This window comes from Nicotiana sylvestris, chromosome 5 (assembly GCF_000393655.2).
Source record: "Nicotiana sylvestris chromosome 5, ASM39365v2, whole genome shotgun sequence".
Lineage (NCBI taxonomy): Eukaryota > Viridiplantae > Streptophyta > Magnoliopsida > Solanales > Solanaceae > Nicotiana > Nicotiana sylvestris.
This window is the reverse complement of record NC_091061.1, coordinates 74556087-74568768: the sequence shown is the minus strand read 5'-3', so window position 1 is coordinate 74568768 and position 12682 is coordinate 74556087. Positions and strand designations below refer to the sequence as shown.

The 12682-nt window shown below is 41.9% G+C and overlaps 2 protein-coding genes across 2 annotated transcripts; both read left to right on the top strand.

Annotated features, from left to right (window-relative positions):
* The first annotated feature begins 6120 nt into the window (after positions 1–6120).
* On the top strand, positions 6121–6981 carry LOC138868832 (uncharacterized). Its single transcript, XM_070146404.1, has one exon. The coding sequence runs from the start codon at positions 6121–6123 to the stop codon at positions 6979–6981; it is 861 nt and encodes a 286-aa protein (XP_070002505.1).
* A 1099-nt stretch (positions 6982–8080) lies between these two features.
* Positions 8081–8859, top strand: LOC138868831 (uncharacterized). Its single transcript, XM_070146402.1, has 2 exons — positions 8081–8338; positions 8488–8859. Exons 1-2 carry the CDS (start codon positions 8081–8083, stop codon positions 8857–8859), a joined length of 630 nt encoding a protein of 209 aa, XP_070002503.1.
* Positions 8860–12682: the final 3823 nt, after the last annotated feature.

Here is a 12682-nt window from a genome sequence, read left to right as displayed (position 1 = left end):
AAGAAGGACGGGAAGGTCAAGGTATATATCGACTATCGAGATTTAAATAGAGCAAGTCCCAAGGATGACTTCCCGCTACCGAATATACACATCTTGATTGATTATTTCACCAAGCATGAACTCCAATACTTTGTCGATTGTTTCGCGGGTTATCACCAGATTTGGATGGATGAAGAAGATGCAGAGAAAACAGCTATTATTACACCCTGGGGTGCATACTATTACAAGATGATGCCATTCGGTCTGAAGAATGCTGGGGCCACTTACACGAGAGCCATGACCACCATCTTCCATGATATGATACACAAAGAAATAGAGGTGTATGTGGACGATGTCATTATCAAATCCAAGAAGGCCGCAGATCACATAGAAGACTTGAGGAAGTTCTTCGACAGGATAAGGAGGTACAATTTGAAATTGAATCTCGCAAAGTGTGCATTCGGGGTTCCCGCAAGAAAGTTACTGGGATTCATCATCAATCGTCGAGGGATCGAACTAGATCCATCTAAAGTCAAGGCTATTCAGGAGTTACCACCGCCTAAGAGCAAAAAGGATGTGATGAGATTCCTAGGACAGCTCAACTACATCAATATCTTCATAGCACCGTCCGCAGTCATATGTGAACCCATCTTCAAAATGCTACGGAAAGATGCTAAAACAAGTTGGACCGAGGATTGTCAGAAAGCTTTTGACAAAATCAAGGAGTACCTATCCACACCACCAGTGCTAGTCCCCCTAGAGCCAGGGCGACCTTTGCTACTCTAGCTATCTGTAATAGATTGAGCCTTCGGATGTGTTTTGGGACAACATGACGAGACAGGAAGAACGGATCAAGCCATATATTACTTGAGTAAGAAGTTCACACCTTATGAAGCACGGTATTCTCTGCTTGAACGCACTTGTTGTGCTTTGACCTAGACATCCCAAAAATTGAGGCATTACTTATGTGCCTACACTACATACCTCATATCCAGGATGGATCCTCTGAAGTACATATTTCAGAAACCCATGCCTACTGGGAAATTGGTTAAGTGGAAGATACTATTAAGTGAGTTTGATATCGTCTACGTAACTCAAAAGGTGGTCAAAGGACAAGCATTGGCAGATCACCTTGCTGAAAATACGGTGGGAGGAGAATACAAACCTTTGAAAACGTATTTTCCTAATGAAGAAGTATCATTCGTAGGAGTGGACATAATCGAAGCATATGATGGTTGGAGGATGTTCTTTGACGGAGCCGCAAATTTCAAAGGAGTGGGAATTGGGGCAGTTTTGGTATTAGAAACGGGTCAGCATTATCTGGTATCTGCTAAACTCGGATTTCCCTGCACCAACAACATGGCAGAATATGAAGCCTACATAATAGGGCTCAATATGGCAGTCGACATGAACATTCAAGAGCTGCTGATGATCGGTGATTCAAACTTGCTTGTGCACCAGGAACAAGGAGAGTGGGCCGCCAAGAATTCCAAGATATTGCCATATCTGCACCATGTGCAAGAATTGAGAAAGAGGTTTACGAAGATAGAATTTCGACATGTGCCTAGAATTCAGAATGAGTTTGCTGATATTGGCTACCTTGTCATCTATGATACAATATCCAGATAAGAATTACATTGATCCCATTCCGGTGAGGATCCATAATTAGCCGGCATATTGTGCTCATGTCAAGGAGGAAGCAGATGGAAAGCCTTGGTTCCATGATATCAAGAAGTATTTGTCAAAAGGAGAATATCCGGAGCAAGCAAATCACACTCAGAAATGCACACTCCGGAGATTGCCCAATCACTTTTTCCACAGCGAAGGAAACTTGTACAGAAGAACTCCTGATCTGGGTTTACTAAGATGTGTCGATGCAAAGGAAGCTTCTAAGCTACTTGAGGACGTGCATGCTGGGACCTGTGGCCCACACATGAATGGTTTCATCTTGGCTAAGAAGATACTTAGGGTCGGTTACTTTTGGATGACCATGGAGACAGATTGCATCCAGTTTGTCCGCAAATGCTTTCAATGTCAAGTGCATGCCGATATGATAAAAGTTCCACCAAATGAGCTCAATGCAACAAGCTCACCTTGGACGTCCGCTGCCTGGGGAATGGATGTTATTGGTCCAATTGAGCCCACTGCTTCAAAAAGATAGAGGTTTATTCTGGTAGCTATTGATTACTTCACAAAATGGGTAGAGGCTGCATCTTACAAAGCTGTAACCAAGAAAGCCATCGCATATTTTGTCAAGGATTGTATTATCTGCCGATTCGGAGTTCCCGAGTCCATTATTACTGACAACGCCGCCAATCTCAATAGTGATCTAATGAAAGCTATATGTGAAGCTTTCAAGATAAAGCACAAGAATTCCACAGCCTACAAACCTCAATGACAACAGCCGTGAAATTTTTACTCAAAAACCCGAATCTCGTGGTGCCATGTTAGGATCACCGCAGTTTGGACCCTTGGATTGATTTGTGCATTAAAAAGTAAAGAAATTATGTTTTCCATAAAAGTGCATTTCTGCGGTCCATTATGCGATCGCATAATAGATATGCGAACCGTATAGTCGCCGTAGAGTCAGACAGTGTGACGATTAATTTGAGGTCAACTATGCAGCCAATTATGTGACGCATAATCGATATGCGGGCCGGATAGTCATCGCATAATCCCCTTGGAATTTTTGTGAGAAGCAGTTCTGTGGTGCATTATGCGACCGCGGAATCGGTATGCAGACCATATTTCTGTCGCACACCCAGACAGTTTGTTCAAGGTTTTGGGACCAGTTTTTGCGGTCCATTTCGCGGGCTGCATGTCCATAATGCAATCGTAGATTGTGTCGGGGCTCCTATTTTCTAATCTTTAAAACCCGACCCCATCCCATTAAAAACACCCCATTAGACCCCTTTTTATGTTATTTTGCTGCAAATAGAGAGAGAGGGTGATCTTCATCAAGTCCCCACCCAATCCTAGCCTAAACCCTTGAAGATTATCAAGTAAAGCTACTAGACCTTCACCCCAAGAGGTAAGAACTTGAGCCCTAACCCATGGTTTCAAAATTCGCACTAGAATGAGTAATTAGCTTGGGGGTTCATGGGTATAAGAATGGATTTTCTTGCATGCATAAAAGATAATAGGGTATGGGGAGGTTGTGAACTAAAAAGATAGCAATTGGGGTGTAAAATGATATAAATCGCTCACAAAAGTGTCCTATAATCACAATGCACACCTAGTGCTTGATAATGTGCTCAAATGAGCTAGAATCTTAATCATGTCTCTAATTCTTGGTTCAATTTGTAATTTTCATAAAATAGATTGAAGTAGCTAAGAGTCTTGGAATTTTGTAAGAAATTAAGGAAAGCTTTATTGAGGTATGTATGGCTAAAACCCCCTCCTATTAGAAATTGAGCTCCGTTGGTATGTGTATGTGCAAATGTGGTTAGACCGAAAACTTGATTGATGTATTGATTGTTATTTTACATGAATTAGTTTTGAAAATATATATATATATATATATATATATATATATATATATATATACATGAAAGGTGTGCTTCAATGTGTGCAAAGTACTATTCTAGATATTTAAAGATGTGCAAAGAATATGAACCATGTGTTGAAATTGCCTAGACTTCATGTCAAGAGTTAAAACTAAGATTGTCATGCTAATTATGTGAAATCTTACCTATGCTTAATACTTGAATTGCTTTGTATGTTCCTATGATCATAAATTGTAGGGTTGACATTAAAAAAGTTGAAGTGAAGTGATAATTGTGGCCCTAAGTGCCAATAAATTGATATAATATATGTGAAATTAAGATTCAAATGAGATGATTAATAAGAAAGGAACAATGCCTAGGTAACGCGGCCTAGCCGATTGGATAGTGATCGGACACCATGCCGCACACATGGTGGTAATGTGCTAATATTGAATTTCGGAGAAGGGAAATGAGATGGTGATTGAGGTATATGTCTCAAATGAGGCAACCTAGCCGATCGGGTTGTGATTGGACTCCTCTCAAGATAGCGGTGGTATTGAGAACAATGATGAACATATGAAATGACCCAAACTAAAGTTATGGAAATCATGTGAAAGTTGTATGATTCTTTATTTGATGATGTGATGTTTGATTAAAGCTTCGATTGTCTCTTGTGATTTCCTTGAATTCTTGTATGATAGTTCTTTCTAATAAGATGGTGCTTAGTTATACATACAAGTACTATTCCATGGTACTAACGTCCCTTTTTGCCGGGGGCGCTACATTTTTAAATGAATGTAGGTGGCTTCATAGCGGATAGTGCCGATCGCTCGTAGCGGAGTATCCCCCTCTCAAAGTCTTGGTGAGACCCTTTCTCCTTCAAGGGGGTTATGTTGTACATCTTTTGTTATAGATATCCACTTTTAAGGTATAGCCGGGGCCTTGTTGTCGGCGTTGTTATAATTGTCCTTTGTATCCTTAGAGTCTCCGTAGATGTTTGCGTGGGTTATGTATGGGTATTGGATGGGTATATGCACTAAGTTGTAATCTCAAACTCTTGTTTCTCTAAAATTGTGACTGTATGTAATCTTGGAACTTAACTACAGTTTAAGGTTGTAATATGAAATGATCTATCAATGTTGAATGTACGATTTTGCTATTGTCTAAATAAATGAAAGCATGGTTTCTTAATCATATTGAGCTAGGTAGAAATTGTTAAAAATGCTTGCTAAGTTTGGTTCACTCGATTGAGCGCCAGTAGCGCCTCCCGAGGTTGGGGCGTGACAAACTTGGTATCAGAGCCTAAGGTTTGAAGTGTCGTAGGATGTCTCGGAGTAGTGTCTAGTAGAGTCCTTCTTATCGGTGTGTAGTCGACCTCATCTATAAGTTGGAGGCTACTTGGGCATTTAGGAATAATACCCTTCTTTGATATTCTGGATCGTACGGCAAGACTGTTACGAAACTATTCCCCCTCTAACTAGTGCATTGTTCTATCTTTCAGTAAATGGCACCTAAGAAGAAAGTGAGAATTGGCCAAGGAGCCAATGCCACCTTAGGAGTGGCTGATGAATCACTGCTTGATACTACGGGTGAGGGTAGTCGCCCTGCAATCACCCTGCCTGGTTCTCCTATTCCAGAGTAGACTACCTCAATTCCTACACCTGCGGAAGGTACTACTATCCTTCCCATTGATACTCATTTTCCACCACCAGCCCCAGCTTCCGATTCTGGTATTTCTGATGGGGATCTTAGGGGAGCTATTCAGATCTTGACTCAGCTAGTGGACTCTCAAGCCCAGAGGTCAAATGTTGCACCCGGTTCATCTAGTCAGCAAGGGGATTCCACCAATTCCAGGGTGAATAGATTTCTTCAGTTAGACCCTTCAGTGTTTACGGGTGCCAATCCAGAAGAAGACCCTCAGGATTTTATTGATGAGATGCACAAGACCCTCAGGGTTATGCGTGCAACTGAGATAGAGGGAGTAGAGTTGGCTGCCTACCGTCTAAAAAGGGTGGCCTATTCATGGTTTGAGTTATGGGAATATTCCCGTGAGGAGGGGAGCCCTTCGGCGAGGTGGAGCGAGTTTGCTGATGCCTTTATAGATCATTTCCTTCCTGCTGAGGCAAGGGCAGCTCATGCAGCAGAGTTTGAAAATCTGAAGCAAGGTAGCAGAAGTGTGTGGGAGTACCACATGGATTTTGCTCGCCTGTCCAAGTATGCCATTCATATGTTTCCCACAATGGAGGCCAGGGTGCACCGGTTTGTTCAGGGCATTAATCCTTTGACTATTAATGAGGCTTTTACGGCTACATTGAATTCTAACATGAATTATGGGAATATGGTAGCATTTGCTTAGGCCACAAAGAACCGTAAATTGAAGAACAGAATGGAGATAGAGGGTAACAGTAAGGCCCGGTCTACGGGCAACATGGGAGAGTCATTAGGTAGGGGAAGATCAGCTTTTAGGGGAGGATAATGAGGGTCGTCCCAGTCTGTTGCACAGTCTTCAGCCAGTGCACCGCCATCAGGGCCCAGCCAGCAGCAGCACTGGAGTCGTTTCAAGCCCGGTCAGGGCAATAGGGGATCCCACCAATGAGGTCGGTTAGGAGAGAGATCCCAGCATCAGCAGAGGTCCCCGTGCCCCAGGCGCGGGAAGATGCACTCAGGGATTTTCTATTTGGAGTTACCTATATGCTATGGATGTGGGATGAGGGGTCATATTCAGAGGCATTGTCGTGTATCCCTCCAAGGAGCGGGTAGGGGCACAGCTCAGTCATCCATTCCAGCAGCTGCTACATCTTTAGCCCCCTCTTTAGCTCGAGGTACCCCAGCACCCGCAGGGCGTGGTGCAGCTATGGGTGGTGCGCAGATTTCAGGAGGACCCAACCGGTTCTATGCTATGAGTGGTCGTTATACCGTAGAGACTTCTCCAGATGTTGTTACAGGTATTCTGATTGTCCAATCTCATGATGTGTATGCACTTATTGACCCTGGTTCCACCTTGTCCTATGTTACACCTTTTGTTGCTATAGAATTTGGGATAGAACCGGATCAACTTCACGAGCCATTTTCGGTGTCTACTCCGATTGGTGAGTCTATTACGGCTACTCGAGTTTATAGAGGTTGTGTTGTTACGGTACGGGGTAGGGATACCATGGCTGATCTCATTGAATTAGGGATGGTCGACTTTGATGTAATAATGGGAATGGATTGGCTTTATTCATGCTTTGCCAAACTTGATTGTCGTACTAGAACCATGAGGCTTGAATTTCCTAATGAGCCTGCTATTGAATGGAAGGGAGATAATGTAGTGCCTAAAGGTCGGCTTATTTATTACCTTAAGACCGCAAAGATGATCAAGAAGGGGTGTATCTATCATTTAGTTCGGGTTAAGGACACCAATGCCGAGGCTCCTAGCCTTAAGTCCGTGCCAGTTGTGAATGAATTTCCAATGTCTTTCCAGATGAACTCCCTGGGATTCCACCAGATAGGAAGATCAATTTTGGGATCTATGTGATGCTAGGCACACAGCCTATATCAATTCCACCTTTTAGAATGGCATCGACAGAATTGAAAGAGCTAAAGGAACAACTGAACGATTTGCTAGAAAAGGATTTCATCCAGCCGAGTGTGTCACCTTGGGGCACGCCGGTCTTGTTTGTAAGGAAGAAAGATGGGTCGCTAAGGATGTGTATTGACTACCGGCAACTCAACAAGGTCACAATCAAAAATAAATATCCTCTACCAAGAATAGATGACTTGTTCGATCAATTGCAAGGTGCTATGTGTTTCTCAAAAATTGACTTGCGGTCCGGGTATCATCAATTGAAGATAAGGGAGCAGGATATTCCAAAAATAGCTTTCAGGACTCGGTATGGGCGCTTTGAAGTTCTGGTGATATCTTTTGGACTAACAAATGCCCTGGCAGTTTTCATAGATCTTATGAATCGAGTCTTCAAGCCTTTTCTAGACTCCTTTGTGATAGTGTTCATTGACGATATTCTTGTGTATTCCCGAAGCCAGGAGGACCATGCTGACCATCTCAGGGCAGTTCTGCAGACTCTCTAGCAACATCAATTGTATGCAGAATTTTCAAAATGTGAATTTTGGCTTGAATCTATCGCGTTCTTGGGTCATGTTGTCTATAAGGAAGGAATTATGGTTGATCCTCAAAAGATTGCAGCGGTAAAGAATTGGCCTAGACCTACCACTCCAACAGAGATTCGCAGTTTCTTAGGTTGGCTGGGTACTACAGAAGATTTATGGAGGGGTTTTCTACTCTTGCCTCTCCATTGACTAAATTGTCGCAGAAAGCAATTAAATTCCAGTGGTCCGATTCTTGTGAAAGGAGTTTCCAATAATTGAAATCAAGATTGACTACAATACCGGTATTAGCCCTGCCAGAGGGTATAGAGGGATTTGTGGTTTATTGTGATACTTCAAGGATCGTGCTTGGGTGTGTGTTAATGTAACACAGCAAGGTTATAACTTACGCTTCTAGGCAACTCAAGAATCATGAAAAGAACTATCCAACCCATGACTTAGAGATTGCGGCAGTGGTGTTTGCACAAAATATTTGGCAACATTATTTGTATGGGGTCCATGTGGATGTATTTATGGACCACAAGAGCCTTCAATATATTTTCAAGCAGAAGGAGTTGAATCTGAGACAAAGAAGATGTCTAGAGTTACTCAAGTACTATGACATTGATATTCTCTATCACTCGGGAAAGGCTAATGTTGTGGTGAATGCTCTTAGTCAAAAATATATGGGATGTTTGGCTCATTTGGAGGCATATCAGAGGTCGTTGGCCAGGGAGGTTCACCAGTTGGCTAGTTTGGGAGTTCGCCTTGCGGACTCTAATGAAGGAGGAGTAATTGTGCAGAATAGGGCTGAATCATCGCTTATGGGGAGGTGAAGGAGAAGCAATTCAGCGATCCATTGTTAGCACAACTAAAAGAGGGGATTCATAGATACAAGACCACAGCTTTCTCTTTTGGCATGAGTGATGGTACCCTATAGTACCAAGGACGCCTATACGTTCCAGATATTGACGGTCTTCAGGAGAGGATTATGGCAGAAGCTCACAATTCTAGATATTCCGTGCACCCAGGTTCTATGAAGATGTGTCATGATCTCAAGGAAGTTTACTGGTGGAACAACATGAAAAAGGATGTGGCAGTTTTTGTGGAAAAATGTCCGAACTGTCAGCAAGTGAAGGCCGAACATCAAAGGCCCGGTGGGTTGGCTCAAAGCATAGAAAATTCCAATGTGGAAATGGGAGATGATCAACATGGATTTTGTGGTGGGATTACCGCGCACTCAGTGCAAGTTCAACTCAATTTGGGTGATCGTGGATCGACTCACGAAATCAGTGCACTTCTTGCAAGTTAAATCTACCGACATAGTGTAACAGTATGCTCAGTTGTACATCAAAGAAATAGTAAAGTTGCATGGCACTCTAGCCTCAATAATTTCAGATCGAGGGGCTCAGTTCACAGCCAACTTTTAGAAGAAATTTCAGCAAGGTTTGGGCACGCAGGTAAATCTTAGCACAGCTTTTCATCCTCAAACCGACAGGCAAGTAGAGGGGACTATTCAGACACTTGAGGACATGTTCCATGCTTGTACTCTTGATTTCAAAGGTAGTTGGGATGACCATTTGCCACTCATAGAAATTTCTTATAACAACAGCTTCCTTGCTAGTATCCAAATGGCACCATTCGAGGCATTGTATAGTAGGAGATGTAGGTCTCCCATTGGGTGGTTCGAGGTTGGAGAAGAAGAATTGTTAGGGCCGGACCTTGTGCATCAGGCTATGGAGAAAGTTAATATTATCAAAGAAAGGTTGAAAACTGCTCAGAGTTGCCAAAAGCCTTATTCGGACGTCGTCGCAGAGATTTGGAATTCAAAGAAGATGATTGGGTATTTTTGAAGGTTTCCCCCATGAAGAGTATCATGCGGTTTGGAAATAAAGGAAAATTGAGTCTGAGGTATGTCGGACCATACAGAATCATTCAGATGATTGGTCAGGTGGAGTACAAGCTCGAGCTGCCACCCGAGATGTCATTGGTACACCCAGTCTTCCATGTGTCTATGTTGAAGAAGGTGGTGGGAGATCCGTCCACTATCGTGCCAGTTGAAACTATTGAAGTTAATGAAGGACTGTCTTATGAAGAAGTTCTAGCTACCATTCTTGACAGGCAAGTCCGAAAATTGACAAATAAGGAAATTTCCTCCGTAAAAGTGTTATGGCGGAATGAGTAGGTTGAAGAAGCCACGTGGGAAGCAGAGGAAGAAATGAGAAAGAAGTACCCACATTTGTTTGTATAGCCATGTAATAGCTTTTTATGCGTTTGGTCCCTATGAACTCTTATCTTGTGATTTGTTCTATGTAAGACTGTTCTATTTTGGTTATATGTTGCCTATGCGGACATGGTTGGTGTTGTACAAGTTACGTTATGTCTATGGGACATGTATATATTGTTAGGATATGTTTTTAGGGCCCTCTGACAGGTGGATAGGCCTAGATACAAAGGAAACTCTGGCGAAATTTTTAGAAATTTAGGGAGTTAGCCATATTTGGAGTTGTTGATATGTTTCAGGTTGTGAAAAGCTGAGGTTGCATAAAGATTGCTGATGAGTGAACCTTGATTCTCATTCGAGGACGAATGACCTTAAGTGGGGGAGGATGTAAGGCCCCGTGAAATTTCTACTCAAAAACCCAAATCTCGTGGTGCCAAGTTAGGATCATGTGTTAGATATTCATAAAATTCTTTGCGGCAAGCTTGCTCGCCGCTGTTCAGACCCTTGGATTGATTTGTGCATTAAAAAGTTAAGAAATTATGTTTTCCATAAAAGTGCATTTCTGCAGTCGCATAATAGATATGCGGACCGCATAATCACGCAGAGTCATACAGTGTGACGGTTAATTTGAGGTCAACTATGCGGCCAATTATGTGATCACATAATCGATATGCGGGCCGCATAGTCATCGCATAATCCCCTTGGAATTTTTGTGAGAAGTAGTTCTGCGGTGCATTATGCGACCGCAGAACAGGTATGCGAACCGTATTTCTGTCACATGCCCAGACAGTTTGTTCAAGTTTTTGGGACCATTTTTGCGGTCCATTTCGCGGGCCTCATGTCCATTATGCGAACGCAGATGGTGTCGGGGCTCCTATTTTCTAACTTTTAAAACCCGACCCAATCCCATTAAAAACACCCCATTAGACCCCTTTTATGTTATTTTGGTGAAAATAGAGAGAGGGGGTGATCTTCATCAAGTCCTCACTCAATCCTAGCCTAAACTCTTAAATATTATCAAGTAAAGCTGCTAGACCTTCACCTAAGTGGTAAGAACTTGAGCCCTAACCTTTGGTTTCGAAATTCGCACTAGAATGAGTAATTCGCTTGGGTGTTCATGGGTATAAGAATGGATTTTCTTGCACGCATAAAAGATAATAGGGTATGGGGAGGTTGTGAACTAAAAAGATAGCAATTGGGTGTAAAATGATAGAAATCTCTCACAAAAGGGTCCTCTAATCACAATGCACACCTAGTGCCTGATAATCTGCTCAAATGAGCTAGAATCTTAATCATGTCTCTAATTCTTGGTTCAACTTGTAATTTTCATAAAATAGATTGAAGTTGCTAAGAGTCTTGGAATTTTGTAAGAAATTAAGGAAAGATTTATTGAAGTATGTATGGCTAAAACCCCCTCCTATTAGAAATTGAGCTCCGTTGGTATGTGTATGTGCAAATGTGGAAAGACCGAAAACTTGATTGATGTATTGATTGTTATTTTACATGAATTGGTTTTGAAATTATAGATATATATACATGAAAGGTGTGCCTCAATTTGTGCAAAGTACTATTCTAGATATTTAAAGATGTGCAAATAGTATGAACCATGTGTTGAAATTGCCAAGACTTCATGCCAATAGTTAAAATTGAGATTGTCATGCTAATTATGTGAAATCTTACTTATGCTTACAACTTGAATTGCTTTTGTATGTGCCTATGATCATAAATTGCAAGGTTAACATTAAAAAAATGGAAGTGAAGTGATAATTGTGGCCCTAAGCGCCAATGAATTGATATGATATATGTTAAATAAAGATTCAAATGAGATGATTAATAAGAAAGGCACAATGCCTAGGTAAGGTGGCCTAGTTGATCGGGCTGTGATCAAACACCATGTCGCACATATGGTGGTAATGTGCTGATATTGAATTCCAGATAAGGTAAATGAGTTGGTGATTGAGGTATATGTCTCAAATGAGGCAACCTAGCCGATCGGGTCATGATCGGACTCCGCTCAAGATAGTGGTGGTATTGAGAACAATGATGAACATATGAAATGCCCCAAACTAAAGTTATGGAAATTATGTGAAAGTTGAAATATTCTTTATTTGATGACGTGGTGTTCGGTTAAAGCTTTGATTGTCTCTTGTGATTTCCTTGAATTCTTGTATGATAGTTCTTTCTAATAAGATGGTGCATAGTCATACATACTAGTACTATTCCATGGTACTAACGTCCCTTTTGCCGGGAGCGCTACATTTTTAAATGAATGTAGGTTGCTCCATAGCGGATAGTGTCGATCGCGCGTAGCGGAGTATCCCCTTCTCAAAGTCTTGATGAGCCCCTTTCTCCTTCAAGGGGGTTATGTTGTACATCTTTTGTTATAGATATCCACTTTTAAGGTATAGTCGGGGCCTTGTCGTCGGCGTTGTTATAATTGTCTTTTGTATCCTTAGAGGATCCGTAGACGTTTGTGTGGGTTATGTATGGGTATTGGATGGGTCTATGCACTAAGTTGTAATCTCAAACTCTTGTTTCTCTAAATTGTGACTGTATGTAATCATGGAACTTAACTACGGTTTAAGGTTGTAATATGAAATGATCTATCAATGTTGAATGTACGATTTTGCTATTGTCTAAATAAATGAAAGCATAGTTTCTTAATCGTATTGAGCTGGGTAGAAATTGTTAAAAAGGCTTGCTTAGTTGGGTTCACTCGATTGAGCACCGGTCAGGCCTCCCGAGGTTGGGGCATGACAATGAGGCTAATCCCTGCCTCCCTATTTGCATGAGTCTAATCCTTGACTCCATGAGGCTAATACCTACCTCTATATCCTGCATGAGGCTAATCGCTACCTCCTTATTTGCATGAGTCTAATCATTGACTCCATACCTGCATGAGACTAATCCC